The sequence below is a fragment of the Pleurodeles waltl genome, chromosome 9 (genome assembly GCF_031143425.1).
Source record: "Pleurodeles waltl isolate 20211129_DDA chromosome 9, aPleWal1.hap1.20221129, whole genome shotgun sequence".
In the NCBI taxonomy this organism is placed as follows: domain Eukaryota; kingdom Metazoa; phylum Chordata; class Amphibia; order Caudata; family Salamandridae; genus Pleurodeles; species Pleurodeles waltl.
The window spans coordinates 988830119-988847489 of record NC_090448.1 but is presented as its reverse complement, the minus strand read 5'-3'; the positions used below and the strand labels follow the sequence as shown (position 1 = coordinate 988847489).

The window sequence follows — 17371 nt, the reverse complement described above, 5'->3', positions numbered from 1 at the left end:
AAAAACTATATACATTAACTACAGTTCAGGGGCTGTAAAAGTCAACCTGGCATGAGACACATTGACCTCATGTGCCTCTACTCCAGGACAGTGCGGAGCTCACACTCTACGCCGGCCTCGCCCAGCATGGCTGGTGCCTGGTGTGTCAGCAGTGCCCTGCCTTGCGCTACCACTGCGCAACACCCTGGTGTCACTGGCTGAGACACTGCTGATGGTGGAGCCCTCCTCGCTGTCCTGCGGCGTGTCAGCCGCGCCCCTAGCCACCTGCCGTGCCTCCATGATATCTACGGCGTGGCTGAGACGTCCCAGTCCACGTGCCACATCACCGGCAAAGTGGCCCATGTCTACCTGGAGGCTGACGGTACGCCGTGAAAGGCCAGTGGTGTTCACTGCCAGCCTGACGATGGAGGCAGGCATTCGGTCCAGCCAGTGCATTAGCTACCTGTCACAGCGCCTTGCACCCTCTCTCTCTGTTATGAGTTCTGCCACCAGTTGTCTCATTGAGAGTGCAAGGTCGCCTACGTGGGTATTTAGTTGTTGCAGCTCTGTGTGTACCAGCTGCAGGCCACTGTTCTGGTTTTGCTCCATGCGGCGCATGTCCCCTGATATTCTCCTTATCTCCCGTGTCTGCAGGCGCTGACCCCGTAGGAGTGCAGCCTCGGCGGCTGACATGGAGGCGTCCCCTGACTCAGACTGTGGCACTGGATGGACATTTACACGTCGCCTGCGACGCTGTGGAGGCTCTGTGTCATCTACAACGGCACTGTGGCTGGGACCGAGAGCTGGCTCACTCACCAGTATGGCAACTGGTGCATCATGAGGGGACTGTGTGTGGGTGGTGCAGGTCCCTGTGGTGGCTTGTCCTGAGTCCTCTGCAGGCTGGTGGCTGACCTGTGGCCCCTGGACGCTTTGGCTGGAGGTGCTGTCGTGTGGGAGACCTGTAGGACATAGGGAACACACTGTCAGTATCTACCATCTCTTATCAACTTCCTAATAAACTGTTGCCTATCAACTGCCTACTTGACTACATTGCCCATAATGCACCATGCAGGTGGTTGCTACTCTGAAATGGAGCTAGTTTGGTTGTGCATGTTGCTGTGTACAAGGTGGGTGGGGGTATGGCATATATGGGTGTACATGCATGTCTCATGGCACTCACCGGTTCGATGGTCCTGGCTCTGAAGTGTCCAGCTCTCCCATCCCGCACACTGCCTCTGGCTCCAAGGTCTCCTCCACTCTTTCCTCCAGGGCTGTGGGTGGTGGTACAGTGGATGGTCCCCCTCCAGTGCCCCTCATCTCCCGGAGCCACTCTGCCACCCTCTCCTTGGTCCGGGAGCGCAGCTCATACCAACGTTTCTTTAACTCTTCTATACTCCGGTGGCTGTCACCCATGGAGTTCACGTTGTCCTGTATTTCGGTCCAGATTCTTTTCTTCTCCACCTCTGGCACACTGAGGGCTGCCCTACCAAACAGTTGTTCATGGTGCTGACAGCATTCCTCAGTCAGCACCTCCAGCTCTTTTTCTGCAAATTTCAATTTGCGCTTTCTTGGTGTCTCTACCATGGTAGCTGCTGTTCCTCCTGTTTGCAGTTGAAAATGGGTGTGGTCCTCCCTCCTCCCAGGTGTATTTGTAAACTGTCATCATCAGGAGCCAGGAAGTGTTTTCCAGAGTGTTCTGCTGCACCTGCATTCAATTTCCAGCACAGTCGCAATTTGCGACACCCACTCCCAATTTGCGTGTCCATTTTTAGCGCGGTCGCAAAAAAAGACCTTGCAAACAGCGGACTCGCAATCTGCGGTACGACTTCATTTGCGAGTCGCAAATTGAAGTCGCTTTTTCTTCTTGCATGCCATTTAGCGAGTCGGAAATTGCGAGTCGCAACGACTCGCAATTTCCGATTCGCTAAATTTTTCCTACCTACATCTGGCCCATGGTGCTTTCGTCCTTTATTACCATCAGCCACTTAAGATTAATCGGGGATGTATAGTCGATCTCGTACCTGTAATATCATGGCAGAACACACCCACTCAATCGCAGGCATGTTCTGTGTTCTGAATAACAGGCTACCTCTGATGAGGGCCACTAGATGTTCCTTGCCTTTCTCGTTGTGATGAGCAAAATCAAATTCAGTTTTCCTTATGGGAATCATCAGTTTATGCTATTAAAGACTGACATATCTGGAGACTTCTAGGACCTGTGTCTTGTACAACTTGTTCTTCAGAGGTCTTAGGTAGCTTTTCTGAGGTCAGGACAGTTAGTGATGCAGCTATGTCCCATCAGAGAGAAACGTTTTCCTGGAGTACCATATGAAACCTTGAAACGCTTTAAATTGTGATTTGGTAACGGGCCTTCTAGTCCTGCGCAGACGTGAAAAAGTTTAATCTGTCCAATTCCTCCTTGGGGACAATGTTAGGTTACAGGAGATTGGTTAATTGGTTAGTTTAGCCTTCTACAGAGACAGCTATGTTTTGTATCTGATAGAGACTTCTAGTCAGAGATTCCTTACCTTAAAATTATCCCCAGGAGTCAGATTGGATCCAATTTTTTTTTTGTGAGCAGTGCCCCTGCACATCATTAGCTGGCTTCCTTTTGCTCTATGTGGCATCGGCGTCTGTGCAGAAAGTGTGTTCAAGTTGCCTATACAGGCACCACCCTAGCGTGCTGGCATCATTTCTTTCCTTTCCGCTCCAGTCAGTGCAGATCCAGAGAAGAGCTAACCCCAGTCACTTTTTTACTGGCCTTTTTTCAACCTTTTGTCGGAGAGTTTTTTGAGACATTGTTTCCTAGTATGGCAAGGATATCCACGAGAAAGGCTGGGTTTAAGCCCTGTGGCACCTGCCACTGGCAAATGACAGTGACGGACCCACACCTCATCTGCCTCTGGTGTTTCGAGTGTGACCACATTACCAAGACCTGCATCGATTGTCGCACCATGTACCCCAAGGCTCTGAGGGAGAGGCGCCTCAAGCTCCTTGCTGCTATATGTGCAACTCGATGACGGTCTCAGTGCTGTTCAAGAGGAAGGTCTCGGATCAGTCACTGAATCATTGTTCTTCATCGCAGTCACAATCATCTGTGGGTTCAGGCAAGTACGACAAGAAAAAGAAGAACAAGAAGTTAAATAGGTCTTTGACTTCATCCCATCCATCCAAGTCATTTAACGAGATAAGGTAACGTCGGCATTCAAGGTCATCTCCACGCCTTCCTGAGCTTCTTGAAGCTGGAGCAATCCCTGCCAAACTCTGTGAGGTGTTTTTTGAGATAATGCACCTCATATCTGCTGGCCCATCCCCACTGGTGTGGGTTTTGGGCCCTGCAGGATCCGGAGGGTCCCTTATTGGTCTTTCGCCGACAGGTTCACCTCTGGTGCCAGTTGGGTCCCTTGGTTCCATGAAGGGACACCAGGTCGAGCCACCTCGACCTTCCCCCTGGCATTGGCTCCATTGCTGATGTCCCCGGCAGTGCTGGCACCCACCATCGGTTGCACCCCCATTCTTATCCCGACTCCCACGCAGAGCCAGATGGGCATCATCCAACTCTGACTCCAGCGCCGACTAGAGCCATTCAATCCTGTTTGGAACCTAAGCCCTATTCCTAAGGGTTAGCGCATGGGGAAGGTTGGGAGGGGCCACAGGGCCTTTATGAATATAAGCCCCTATATCCTAGTCAGGACAGCTGGTGTGATGATTTTGCAGATGCCAGTGAACTGGACACCTCTCCAGATACTGGCTTGGTTTCCCCTCCTACCATGGTTATGGAGGAGGGATTCTCATTTACCATGGTGGTGAGGAGGGTGGCTGAGGTCCTGGACCTTCAGCTGCCCTCCGTGGCTGTCAAGACGAACATCTTGACGGAGGTACCTCAGCCGGGAACCTCCCCTTCTGAACGGTTTATCCAATTTAATGAAGCCCTCAAGGATGTCCTGTTAGGGCCTGGTCCAAGCCCTGCACAGGGGCTCGTGTGAACAGGACAGTGGCCTGCTGTCACCACTCCACCCGCAAGGGACCCCACCTTCCTAACCCAACACCCCACCACGGAGTGCTTGGTGTTCCACGCCTTCACTTCCAGAGTGAATCATGGCACATTCCCTACCATTCCACTGCACAGGGAAACCAAAAGACTAAATACCATGGACAAGAGGATGTTTTCTTCCGCCAGCCTGGCACTGTGGTCAGTGAACACCCTCAAATTGCAGTGGATCCCGGGGGCAGACAGGCTTAGGCCTTGTGTAAGCACCAGGGCAGCACGTGGATGCAGTAGAAAAAGCTGAAGAAGGAGGAATTGATAACAACAGGGACAGCCTTGCTAACTCAGAACTTTGGGCAATTAAACCATGTAGCGACAGCTATGGTTCCAGGAGAAAATATTCAAATATGATATAAAGTAACGAAAAAACAAATTTAAGAACCCTAAGAAACAGTGCCAAAATAAGGAAATGTGCAAAACAGTCAACATTGTTATTCCATAATGGTATACAAAGAAACAATAATGGCTCCCCACTTTACACTAGACAAACATATAAAGACAATACACAGTGTAAACAAAGAAACAAGAGAGGATATCAAAATCATTTAGATGGTCCACAAATAGTGGAACTTAGCACAGTGAATGTTTTATCCCAATCTGGACCTCGTTAGGGAAACAATGCCACCAAATACGAAAGGTAATAATCACAGACTATGCAGTTTCCATTCTGATTGTGATTTCCACTCTTGCGGTTGTAGGAGAGCCATGTTGTGCTCCCTGGATTATTACCTGGGTGGATGGCTTTGGCTCCACCCGCACAACAGCGAAGGTACCTTCTGTTCCAGCATACATGCTAGCTGGTCTAGGCTAGATTATTGGTTAATTTCCCGAGCTCTTGCAATGTGGGTAAGCGATGTCCCATACCTGGTCCGTCCATACTCAGACTACTCCCCTATCATTTTATGGCTCATTCTGCCTGTCGCCGCTTCCCCTCATCGGTTGGTGATTGTCACCTAGTCTTCTTCTTGATGTTCCTTTTCAGGACGAATTGAGATGAGATATTGCAGAATTCTTTGCCACCAACCATGGCACAGTCTTTAGATTCTGTACAGTTTGGGAAGCCTTCAAAGTCACGGTGCAAGGCATCTGTCTGGCAACGAGTGGAGGTGTGCTTCGGGACATACTAGCCGCCTTGGTCTGGTTGGAAACTGATACTCCATCCCTGGAGGCTCCCCTGGTGTCGTCCCACACGGCAGGCATTGCCTGGCAGCTTCAGATGGCATTAACTGACTATCAAGAGACGTCTGAGTGTGAAGTCCTGTTCTGAAGCAAATATGCGCAAGCAAGGTCTTACGGAGGGGGAGCGGCCTGGCCATGTACTGGACACTACAATTCTTGCATCACATCTGGCAAACACCATTCTGAAGATAAAGGAAGCTTCCGGCCTACTCCTTCAGGACACCTCTGACATTCTTAAGGTGTTTGTGGCATATTACAAACACCTATACTCCTCGGCCAGGGAGCTACTGCTAGATGTTGATGACTACTTAGATGACGTCGCCCTTGACTGGCTGAGTGACGCGAAGCGCAAGTTCTTAGTAGCAGACATTGAATACGATGAGATACGGGAAGCCATAATGCAGCTGCAGTCGGGGAAAGCCCTTGGCCCTGACGGCCTACCAGCTGATTTCTATAAATCATTTGCAGATACTCTGGTACCTTTACTAAAGGAGATCTTCACGGAGGCCAAACAAGACAGTCTTCTCACGCCGTTTATGAGAGTGGCCCTGTAGGAGGCTGGCTTATAGTGGGTACCTTGTGGTACTTACACCTTGTGCCAGGTCCAGTTATCCCTTATTAGTAGAATAGAAGTGTTTCTAGCAGCTTAGGCTGTTAAAGGTAGCTATGGCAAAGCAGCTTAGGCTGACATGCAAAGCTCCTACTATACCACTTATCTCATATAACACAATGTCACAAGAAAACCCAATACTCAGAGTTACTGAAAGTAAAGGTACAATATGCCAAAAGTAGCTCAGAGGATACCCTCACTTTGGAGGTAAACAATATACACAAATTATATGTACACAAACCCAAAACAGGTAAGTAACAGTAAGAAAAGTAGTGCAAACAATGTAGAATCACAATAGGATGCAATAGGTAGACATAGGTCTAGGGGCAACACAAACTATATGCTCCAAAAGTGGAATGCGAATCACAATGGACCCCAAACCTATGGGAGGTTGTAGAGGGTCGCTGGCACTGTAAGAAAACATTAAGGGTGTCCAAGATACCCCACCCCAAGACCCTGAAAAGTAGGAGTAAATTTACCCTACTACCCCAGAAAGACAGATTAGTCTTGATAGGGGATTCTGCAAGAACCACAAGCACCAGCAAAACACTGAAGACGGATTCCTGGACCTGAGGACATGTAAAGGAAGAGGACCAAGTCCAAGAGTCACTCAAGTGTCCAGGGGGGGCAGGAGCCCACTAAACCCCGGATGAAGGTGCAAAAGGGCTGCCTCCGGATGGAAGAAGCTGAAGATTCTGCTACGACGGAAGGGGCCTTTGGATGGAAAATGTCCCACGGCGTGCTGAAGGTTTCAGAAGTGTTTCAATGCAGAAATACCGCAAACAAGCCTTGCTAGCTGCAAGAGTCACGGTTGAGGATTTTGGGTACTTCTCGGAACCAGGAAGGACCAGGATGTCGCCCCTTGGAGGAAGCGACAGAGGGGGCGCTCAGCAACTCAGAGAGCCCCAACAGAAGCAGGCAGCACCCGCAGAAGTACCGGAACAGGCACTTAGAAGATCTGAGGACAGCGGTCGACTCAGAGTCACAAAGGAGGGTCCTGCGACGTCGGATTTCAACTCAGCGAGTTGGGCAATGCAGGACTGAGTGCTGAGGACCCAGGCTAGGCTGTGCAAAAAGGAAGTCCTGGAAAAGTGCACAGAAGCCGGAGCAGCTGCAAATCACGCATGACCCAGGATTGCTGTCTGGCGTGGAGAGGCAAGGACTTACCTCCACCAAATTTGGACAGAAGGGCCACTGGACTGTGCTCCTGTGTTCCAGGGACCACGCTCGTCAGGATGAGAGGGGACCCAGAGGACCGGTGATACAGAAGTTTGGTGCCTGCGTTGGCAGGGGGAAGATTCCGTCAACCCACAGGAGATTTCTTCTTGGCTTCCAGTGCAGGGTGAAGGCAGACAGCCCTCAGAGCGTGCACCACCAGGAAACAGTCGAGAAAGCTGGCAGGATGAGGTGCTACATTGGTGCTGGTAGTCTTCTTGCTACTTTGTTGCAGTTTTGCAGGCGTCCTAGAGCAGTCAGCAGTCGATCCTTGGCAGAAGTCGAAGAGGGAAGTGCAGAGGAACTCTGGTGAACTCTTGCATTTGTTATCTGAGGAATAGCCCAGAGGAGAGACCCTTAATAGCAAGAAAAGGAGGTTTGGCTACTGAGAAATTAGGCTTGGATACTTAAAGAGGTAAGCACCTATCAGGAGGGGTCTCTGATGTCACCTGCTGGCACTGGCCACTCAGAGCAGTCCATTGTGCCCCAACACCTCTGAATCCAAGATGGCAGAGGTCTGGAACACACTGGAGGAGCTCTGGGCACCTCCCCTGGGAGGTCACTCCCCTTTCCTTTGTCCAGTTTCGCGCTAAAGCAGGGCTGGGGGATCCCTGAACCGGTGTAGACTGGCTTATGCAGAAATGGGCACCATCTGTGCCCATCAAAGCATTTCCAAAGGCTGGGGGAGGCTACTCCTCCCCAGCCCTTCACACCTATTTCCAAAGGGAGAGGGTGTAACACCCTCTCTCAGAGGAAATCCTTTGTTCTGCCTTCCTGGGACTGGGCTGCCCAGACCCCTGGGGGACAGAAACCTGTCTGAGGGATTGGCAGCAGCTGCATTGGAGACCCTGGAAAGGCAGTTTGGCAGCACCCTGGTTATGTGCTAGAGACCCGGGGATGCATGCAATTGTCCCCCCAATACCAGAATGGTATTGGGGGGACAATTCCATGATCCTAGACATGTTACATGGCCATTTTCCGAGTTACCACTGTGACGCTACATATAGGTATTGGCCTACATGTAGTGCACGCGTGTAATGGTGTCCCGCACTCACAAAGTTTGGGGAATTTGCCCTGAACAATGTGGGGGCGCCTTGGCTAGTGCCAGGGTGCCCACACACTAAGTAACTTGGCACCTAACCTTCACCAATTGAGGGTTAGACATATAGGTGACTTATAAGTTACTTATGTGCAGTGAAAAATGGCTGTGAAATAACGTGGACGTTATTTCACACAGGCTGCAGTGGCAGGCCTGTGTAAGAATTGTCTGAGCTCCCTATGGGTGGCAAAAGAAATGCTGCAGCCCATAGAGATCTCCTGGAACCCCAGTACAAGGGAATTATAAGGGTGTTCCAGTGTGCCAATGAGAATTGGTAAAATTAGTCACTAGCCTGCAGTGACAATTTTAAAAGCAGAGAGAGCATAAACACTGAGGTTCTGGTTAGCAGAGCCTCAGTGATACAGTTAGGCACCACACAGGGAACACATACAGGCCACAAACTTATGAGCACTGGGGTCCTGGCTAGCAGGATCCCAGTGACACATATCAAACACACTGACAACATAGGATTTTCACTATGAGCACCGGGCCCTGGCTAGCAGGATCCCAGTGAGACAGTAAAAACACCCTGACATATACTCACAAACAGGCCAAAAGTGGGAGTAACAAGGCTAGAAAAGAGGCTACCTTCCTACAGGCCCTGATTATTATGCTGCTGAATCTGAATAAATTAGCTTCCAGCTGTGACTCCTACAGACCGTTATCGCTTTTAAAATGTGATGTAAAGATCTTGGTGAAAGTCTTAACTAACCGGTTAAGCCTACTAATGACTTTTCTGATGAGACTGGACCAGTCGGGATTTATTCCTAGTAGAGCCTCTGTCCACAGTCTACGCATTTCTTTTGCACTGTTGGAAAGCATTGACCCCGACCTCTCCAGAGCAGCTGTTTTTTTGGATGCCACAAAGGTGGTTGATTTGCTCGAGTGGGACTACCTCATGGTTATACTGCAATGCATGGGCTTTCCCCCTGCGTTGATGCATTGATGGCCTGCATTGCATTAATGTACAAATTAATGGCACATGGTCTGCGCCATTTTCTATTACCCAGGGGACAAGGCAGGGCCACCCTCGGTCGCCACTTGCGATGGAGCCGCTGGCTGCCAAGCTGCACCTACACCACAGTGAGTATGCGATCCGGACACCCAGCAGACACATTCTAATTTCGTTATATGCTGATGTTGTAATGCTCTATCTTAAAGACCCTGTGGAGAGCCTTAATGTGGTGATGCAGGAATTTATCTGATTTGGTCGCCTATCTGGTATTCAAATTAATTGGGGAAATCACATATTTTCCCACTGATGGCAAATATACAACTCTTTCACCCAGATCACCCCTTGAAATGGTGTTAAATGGTGTGGTAGTTGGGCATTGAGGTGTCCCGCGACAGGGCTGAAGTCATGCGGGAAGACTATGACATTGCACTGGAAAGCATCACATCCATTGTTGCCCTCTGTATTTCATTGCCCCTATCACTTGCTGGCCGCATTGCTCTTATGAAAATGATTATCTTACCCCCACTGCTCTATTTATTCATTAACATACCATATCCACTGAGCTGTCACTACTTTAATATGCTTAAAACACAATTCATTTGACTGGCATGGGACGGTAAGCAGCCGTGTTTGAAGTTGGAAGTACTTGCCCAGCCGTTTGATTTGGGGACTTTGAAGTCCCAGATATGGAACTGCATCATACCTGTGCGCAAGCACACTTTGCAATATGCTGGTCCCATCCCCCTCCGTGTATGGCACACCTGGCCATTGAACAGGGCTATATGGCTCTGGCTCCCTCCTCTGCTTGTCTGGGACCTGGGCCTAGCGGCTTGACACCCCCGGACTCTACTGTGGCCTATACACAGGCAGCTTGGTCCAAGCTGACCAGGCGGAGGGGCAAGCAGTTACTGTACTCACTGGCAACGCCCTTCCACTATTGAACAGCTATCCCGCTTGCTCGCGAGGCAGCATGAAGAAACCTGTTGACAAGAGCTAATGTTTCTACTTAGGGAGACCTCAACAGAGAAGTTCAGATCCAAAACCACGATATGCTACTGCCTTCTGCGCCACATTTTTCCATCTATTTGCCGTAAGCATGACGTTAGGGCCATCACTCCAGGCTTTCCCCGGGCAACCTGCTACAGTTAACACATTTCATCTACTGCTTAATTTGGAGGGTCCGAGGCATTTAGTGTCAATACTATATCAGTCTGCGCAACAAGAACATCCGACTTTGAAAACTAGGGCTGGAGAGAGTTGGAATGAGGAACTGCAGGCACTGCTGATAGACAAGCAGTGGTTATATTGCTGTCAGCAAACAGGCAGGATTGTCATGAGCAGCAGATAATCATTATCCGCTGTAAATTCCTGCACAGGCTATATTACACCCCGGTGAGCCTGCACAAGCATGGCCTCTGTGCGGACGACGTCTGTGCGCGCTGTGGAGCAGAACAGCAAACTTCCTACACTTGGCATGGGCGTGCCCCCAGGTACTATTCTTCTGGGGAGAGGCTGAGTCCGCCCTGTCCCGCATGGTTTCCGTGTCGCTTACACTTACCCTGATGATAGCTTTGTTAGGATACACTGAAGACTTGGAAGCGGGATACCACAGGTGCGTCTCCCTTAGTCTGTTACTGGCTAAAAGAAGAATTGCATGTAAATGGGGCAGGGACCTTGCACCCAAATTTAAAGAGTAGATACGTGATTTAATATATTGGAAAGACCCGCTGGAAATTCATGCTGAACTGTTACCTCCGAGTTCAAGACCCAGAGACATTTGGTGGCTGTTAGAGTCTGACTTGCTTCACTATCCACTTGACAATCTGTCAGCAACTGCATGACCAGCTGTTACTGATGTTTACTGTAACTGTACTGCTTATTGTTGAATGCTCACTGCAATGGAGGATAATCCTTTCATTATTGTCCTTTGGGAGGGAGTGGGGGGGGGGGCTGGGAGGGTCAGGGGGGGAAAGAACGCTACAGTCATGCTGGACATTCGTAAGACTAATGTGGGATCGGGGTGCAGCGATGCTAGCAGGATCAATCACTTGACAATTGCTCTTAAATACTGCTGCCATGTGCACAATATGCCCATTATTATGTGTTAGAGCGGCCTTGGGCTCCTCTGTCCTCTTGAATCCTAATGATGATTCTGAGATTCTCAGAGGTATTGAAACGTGGTCGACTTTAAACACGGATCCCAGGCACTTTCTATCAGATTGACGGCGTGTGTGATTCTTGTTCTGTTGATAGACATACTGATCACGATTTATCACTTGTATGTACACTTCTAAGAGAGCACTGAACGCCTTCCTGCACTAAGCATCCACCGCATTGCTGTTTTTAATGCATCCTTCATTTTTGTTTTACTCTGTTTAAAAAACCATTTTATCTAATTCGATGGATTGATTATTCACTAGGGACGACTGTCCTCCAGAATAAAGTGTATTCCCCAGGTCCCTACTGATTTCTGGGTTTCCCTTCTACACCTAAATCCACTTTTCTTCCCCAGCAAGCTTCTGCCTGGTACAAGGTAACTCAGGATTGGATTGGACCGATACACCAACGACTATGCACCTAAAATAAAGATTCCCTCTCACTGCTTTTGGACACGGAGGATGGTGTGCTACCTGCAGCAGAGGCTACACTGTAGACTAAGACCATCTTTGCTACTTGTATCTGGAGCTTCATGGTATTAGCAAGTTTCTTCTCCTTTGCCATGCCAGTTGGCCAGGCCTAAGGAACTTGGGGACAAATGGTCAATTCTTGTTACAAATATTGCCAGTTGGCTTTCGAACTACATGGACTAAATACTACTACATACTTCCTGAATTTCTTCCACCTCTTTGGGCTTTAAATCTTAGATGCAAAGAGGGCAAGCAGTCCAGGCTTACTCTTGCAGCGCAATGTGGGTTTAGAAACTCAAACAAAGCTAACACTTACGCAACTCAAAATAAGCGGATTGTTGAGTAAGTACTATACCTATATGATTTTTTTAACGAAATGGTGAAAATATTCTAGTAAAATGTGAAAACATTGTTAAATGCCTATGCTGAAAGGGAATCTCATGGCTTCTCTGTTGAAGTTTACACTGTAATGTAATCCTAAATGCATGTATTCTAATAAACAATGGGGATCAATTATGGATTTAATAATAATATGTGGTTTAGTACTGCCTGTCAGAGTGGCGCGAACAGTCTGATTGTCCTGCAGGTATACCTTTTCTGAAATGACTTGTTTTTGGCAGACGTGACAGGGGGATTAGTCCACCATGCTTGCGACCTGAGCAGATGGGGGTGAAGCGGAGGGGTGGCAAAGAAGTCAATCACATTGGTATTAGACTCAGAGAGAGGGGCACGTTAGACTTTAGTCTTGGGGCCTGGATCACTGCCATGAAAAGGAGGCGACATTTGCTTTATGTGTGGTGCAAACGTCAATGTCAGGTTAGAAGTCGTCAGTTGACTGTAGAGGAAAAACCACGATCGCCCACACACCCGAAAGCCTGAGGACTCCATAGAGGAGGTAAAGCAAATTAGGCACACCATCATGCTGGCTCATAAAGTCTTCCCTCTTAATTTTCAGCACCAGCACAATGGCTGTTCTATTCCTGACAGGAGAAACAGTGTGCAGAGTCAGAATCTAAATCTCTACAATTCTTTTTGGCAGCCTGCCCAACAGAAGTAGCCCCCTGACCTTGAGCAGGCTCCTTGACTGTGAATTCAATGCTGAGAGCTAACCAGAGTGTGTGGGGGCTCAGAGGAAGACATTGCCTATCTGTGGTCAGGTGGCATGTAGCAGGAGGCAGTGCTCAGCGTGATGCCAAACATATGCTTTTCTTTGTGCACTAAACAAACACATGATTAAGTGGAAAAAAGTGGGGTCAAGTCTCATCAATTGTCCTTCCCAAACATGTGTTCTGATCAGAGGATTCTGGGGGTTATTCTAACTTTGGAGGAGGTGTTAATCCGTCCCAAAAGTGACGGAAAAGTGACGGATTTACCACCAGCCGTATTACGAGTCCATTATATCCTATGGAACTCATAATACGGCTGGTGGTATATCCGTCACTTTACCGTCACTTTTGGGACGGATTAACACTCCTCCAAAATTAGAATAACCCCCTCTGTCTTGAGTTTCACAGTGTAAGGTGAAATGTAATATCTGCCTGTGCATCAGTTACTTTTTGTACCCTATATAAAGGAGACATTAATTAGTAAAGAATCTTTCACAACTCATTTGCTCCTTTATTTTTTGTTTCACTGTTATTGCCCACATGCGACTATTTCTGTCTCTAATTGTTACTCCTTTGCTGCTAAATGTACTTTTAGATTTTCTCCTGGATTTTCTGCTTGGTTCTTTCCTTTTCCCTGATATCCAGGAGAGCTTGGTGCCAGCTTAACTATTTCTGTGTTACTTTTCTTCTTCATTCAAGAACTATAAGATTGCCCAAAAGTGTTTTTTTTAACCTTTGTCTTTTTTCCTCCTAATTCGGGTACTCTTAATGAAACTCTTGAGTGCAGTGCGGCACGATGGCTACTAGAGTGAGTCACCTTTTCCTTGTGTAATCAACAAGGAAACTTAACAGACCTTCTTACCGTCCATTCTGTGATACGGACACAGTCAGGAGGGCTTTAGGGCAGATCATGAAGCAGTTGAGCTGTTGCTGCTCATAAAAGTGAGGATGGTTAGATAATCAGCACAAGCCTACTCCAGTAGTGGCTGATGTCAGGGAAAGCAGTGGGGTGGGGATTTGAGGGGGGTGACAACAATACAATACAAAAAAAAGAAGACGCTTTTCTGGCTCCACTGCAACACAGACTCCCTGACTCCCCGACAGCCAATCCATGTCCTGCTCTCACGCTGCTAGCTGAGCAGGATGAATTTGCTCTCCCATGGGGACTGGAAGCTTGTGCCTGCTGTCTCCAACCTGGCAAGACAGCTGGGTTAGAGACATCTCAGTGTGCATGTCGGCTTGGCCGTCCTAAGACGACCAGCCAGAGGACAGCCGAACCCACCATGCACACTTGCAGCAGTGCCACCACTCCTCCTCCATGCCTGTCATCAGGATGATGACCCTGCCCCCAAGACCCGGCCCGGTGAAGAAAAATATGATGATAAATCTGTTTTATTAGAATTTTATTTTGTAAGTATTGCCTCTGCTGGCAGGGAGGGGGCAGCGCTCCTTCGCCTTAATGGAGGAGCCGCCGCTGGCCTACTCGCTCTTCAGGTTAGAACAGCAGCAGACTTTCTTTCTTAGTACCAGGTTCTATCCCTGTCTCTTAGATGAAGGCGTCAACAGAGGCTTACCTTGACCGAACCAATCTAGCTCTTTCCTCTGTGATGTTGCATAAAACTTTGGTAAAGTAGAAAGTGAACTAACATTCTTTTATCAAAGTCCAGTGACAGTTACTGCAAGCCACTCAGCCACAAAAATCATGTGCTAACCCTGAAAACATGGAGGCAGTCAACCACATTTATGTGCACCCTTCTTTGTTGATAGGCCAATATGATAGTAACTAGGCATCCTTTAATGAACAACGTGTGTCTGAATCCATAGTGATGGCAAACATCTCATAGTATTCATGGGGATCTGAACTGCGCCACTGAGAGGTTGTCTGATCCAAATGACCTTAGTTTCAATGTCCTTTTGAAGGAGTATCAGGAGAGAGTAGCACAGGGACATGCTGGCAGCAAAGGGAAAACAGAAAGGCTTACTAATGTGTTACTTGGCAACCCATATCTCTAGGGCTACATACATTCACACACACACTCACATACCTTCATGGATCATGAGACTGTTGTACACATTTTACGCTCTGGGTATGTTAAAGACAGTGGGGGTTATTACAACTTTGGAGGAGGTCCCAAAAGTGACGGTAAAGTGACGGATATACCACCAGCCATATTACGAGTTCCATAGGATATAATGGACTCGTAATACGGCTGGTGGTATATCCGTCACTTTACCGTCACTTTTGGGACGAATTAACACCTCCTCCAAAGTTGTAATAACCCCCAGTGTCTGTTATAGACTGCATTGGTTTACGAATAAGGGCCATGACCAACAAACTGCAATCACCAGTTATGTCAAGACCTGGCCAAGGGACTGTAGTCACTTATGTTGAAGTTAACTTTTGCTGGTCCCATCTGCAGCAGAGTTGAGTACTCTTCGGAGAGTACCATGCCAAATCGTAGTAGAGCACTTATTAGTAGAATAGTAACAGAAGTTTCTTGAGCACGAAAACATGTTTGGTGCTTTAGAAATAATTAAATCTGGCAACATACGGTTATCATTACTTATCAGGAACCTTTAAACCTCTGTCTTCAAAAACCCTTCCTTTTTCCTTTTCCCTCTTCTCTCTTCATTTCTACTATTTGTTTCCTCTTCGTCACCCTCCTCATTAAATGGCTGAAATTTGAGCTTCTCCTGCACACATTCACTACTTTGTTGTCCTTTTTAGACAGTGAGATGTTGATGCCTTGCTGCTCTGAGCTATAGATGCATCACATACACTAGGATATCATGTTAGTCCTATAGGAGACACTCTGTTGAATAATCCCTAATTTTGTGCCAATCATTATTGAGGGTGAAGTGCTGATCTTAGTTCCCTGTGTTTTCTTTGATTCCTCAGATATCAATGAGTGTCTGTTGACTGGGCTCTGTAAGAATGCAGAGTGCGTGAACACACGTGGTAGCTACAGATGCTCCTGCTCCCCTGGATTTATACTGGACACCTCACAGAGAAGCTGCGTGTGTAAGTGTAATTTCCTGTCCGTCTCCCTCCCATCTGTCTCATGTATCTTCTCCTACTGTCCCTCTATTTGGTCTGTCACTCTGTTTGCTGTGCTCTTTTTTTCCTCCTGCCTGCCATTTTGCCATTAAGCAACATCTCTTTCTTCCTGTCTCTCTGTCCCACTGTCTTTAATTTTCATTTCCTGCTATTCTGCTTGCGGTCTCTTTGCCTTTTTGGCCTCACTGTGTTTAAAAGTACCGTCTTTTTTGTGTTGTCTGTGTACCAGTTTTGTAAAACGTAAAAGTGCAGTCTTCTGCTAGAGATTTTTGTCCTCCCTGGTTGCACGACCTTATGAGTGTTCGTTGACCCAGATATTTAAACAAAACGTTTTCACTTGTCATCGATTTGTAGGGACATGTTTATTTTCCACTATTTGTTGTTTTGTTTTTTGGACTTTTTTCTTGATTGGTGCGTTCAAATCAATGGAATTCGGAATTGGTCGTGTGGTGCTTTTAGCAATATACCGTCCCAATACCTGATGCATTTTGGGCTTATATCACCAGAAGCCCTTCTTCAGGGGGTTAACATTCCATTTCCATATCCATTTAGAGAATCTTTAACATTTTAGATGGCCTTCTATAGGCGATTTGAGGACTGTGTTCCTGTCTTAACAGAAAACATTGAAATATTTTTTTTACCAAGACCCAGGAGCGTCGCCCCCCACCAGTAGCTGCAAAACTTTTACACTAAAAACATAATAAACCATGTTTATTATATTTTTACTGTAAAAGGGACGGTTCCACGGGCGTCACAGGGACAGAGTGGGAGTGCTCAGCACTCTCCCTCATTGTGCTTGTATGTTTGGCTGGCCGTCTCGGGCCAGCCAAATATACATGTGCACTAGGCTCTCTCCAACCCGCAACGCAGTGCTGGTTTGGAGAGAGCAGCCATAGACTTCCACTCTGCCTCGGAGCACCCTGGCTGGGCGTTCTGTCCAATCCTACAACTGCTTTCATGCTTCCAGCAGCATGAAATCAGCGTTAGGATTTGATGCAGGGCAGGCTAGGAGCCTTTGCCTGCAATGCAGGACCAGAGCAGAACGGAGCAGGGTGGAGAAAAAGGTAATTTTTTTATTTTTTAATATTATATTCTTTTTTGGTCAACCCAGCAATAGTTAAAATCCTTTAAGTCAATAATACTTATAAATGCTTTAATACATAGACACAGCTTATATAAAGTACCAGTACCTATACATTCCATAAGCTGACTACAAGCCATAAACACTTGTTTCTAATAAATAAGAACCAAGCTCTGCCAACCCCACTATCCTTTTGTAATTAATATAGATGTTTGCATATCACTTTATGTTACATATGTATTATATAAAAGCAGTCCTTAAAATCTTCTTCTGGCACCTAAAGTGATCCCAAAGTTCCAAAATTCATACAGTGAATCTTGGATTGGACTTGGAGTGTGGAAGATAGCTCTCGTTCATTGCCCTAGGGAAGCGCTATCCCCATATTAGATGTGTTCCCAGCGCCCATGTGTACCT

At 47.5% G+C, this 17371-nt stretch overlaps 1 protein-coding gene across 5 annotated transcripts in view; it reads left to right on the top strand.

Moving 5' to 3' along the window:
* Positions 1–17371, top strand: part of LTBP2 (latent transforming growth factor beta binding protein 2) — a 1514902-nt gene that overhangs the window by 878937 nt on the left and 618594 nt on the right. For 4 of the 5 annotated variants that reach the window (XM_069208492.1, XM_069208494.1, XM_069208493.1 and 1 more), the window contains exon 10: positions 15718–15840. The exons of the other annotated variant lie outside the window; for it this stretch is intronic. In XM_069208492.1, the coding sequence (XP_069064593.1) occupies positions 15718–15840 (123 nt within the window). The remainder of the gene's footprint in view (positions 1–15717; positions 15841–17371) is intronic. 5 annotated transcript variants of the gene reach the window in all.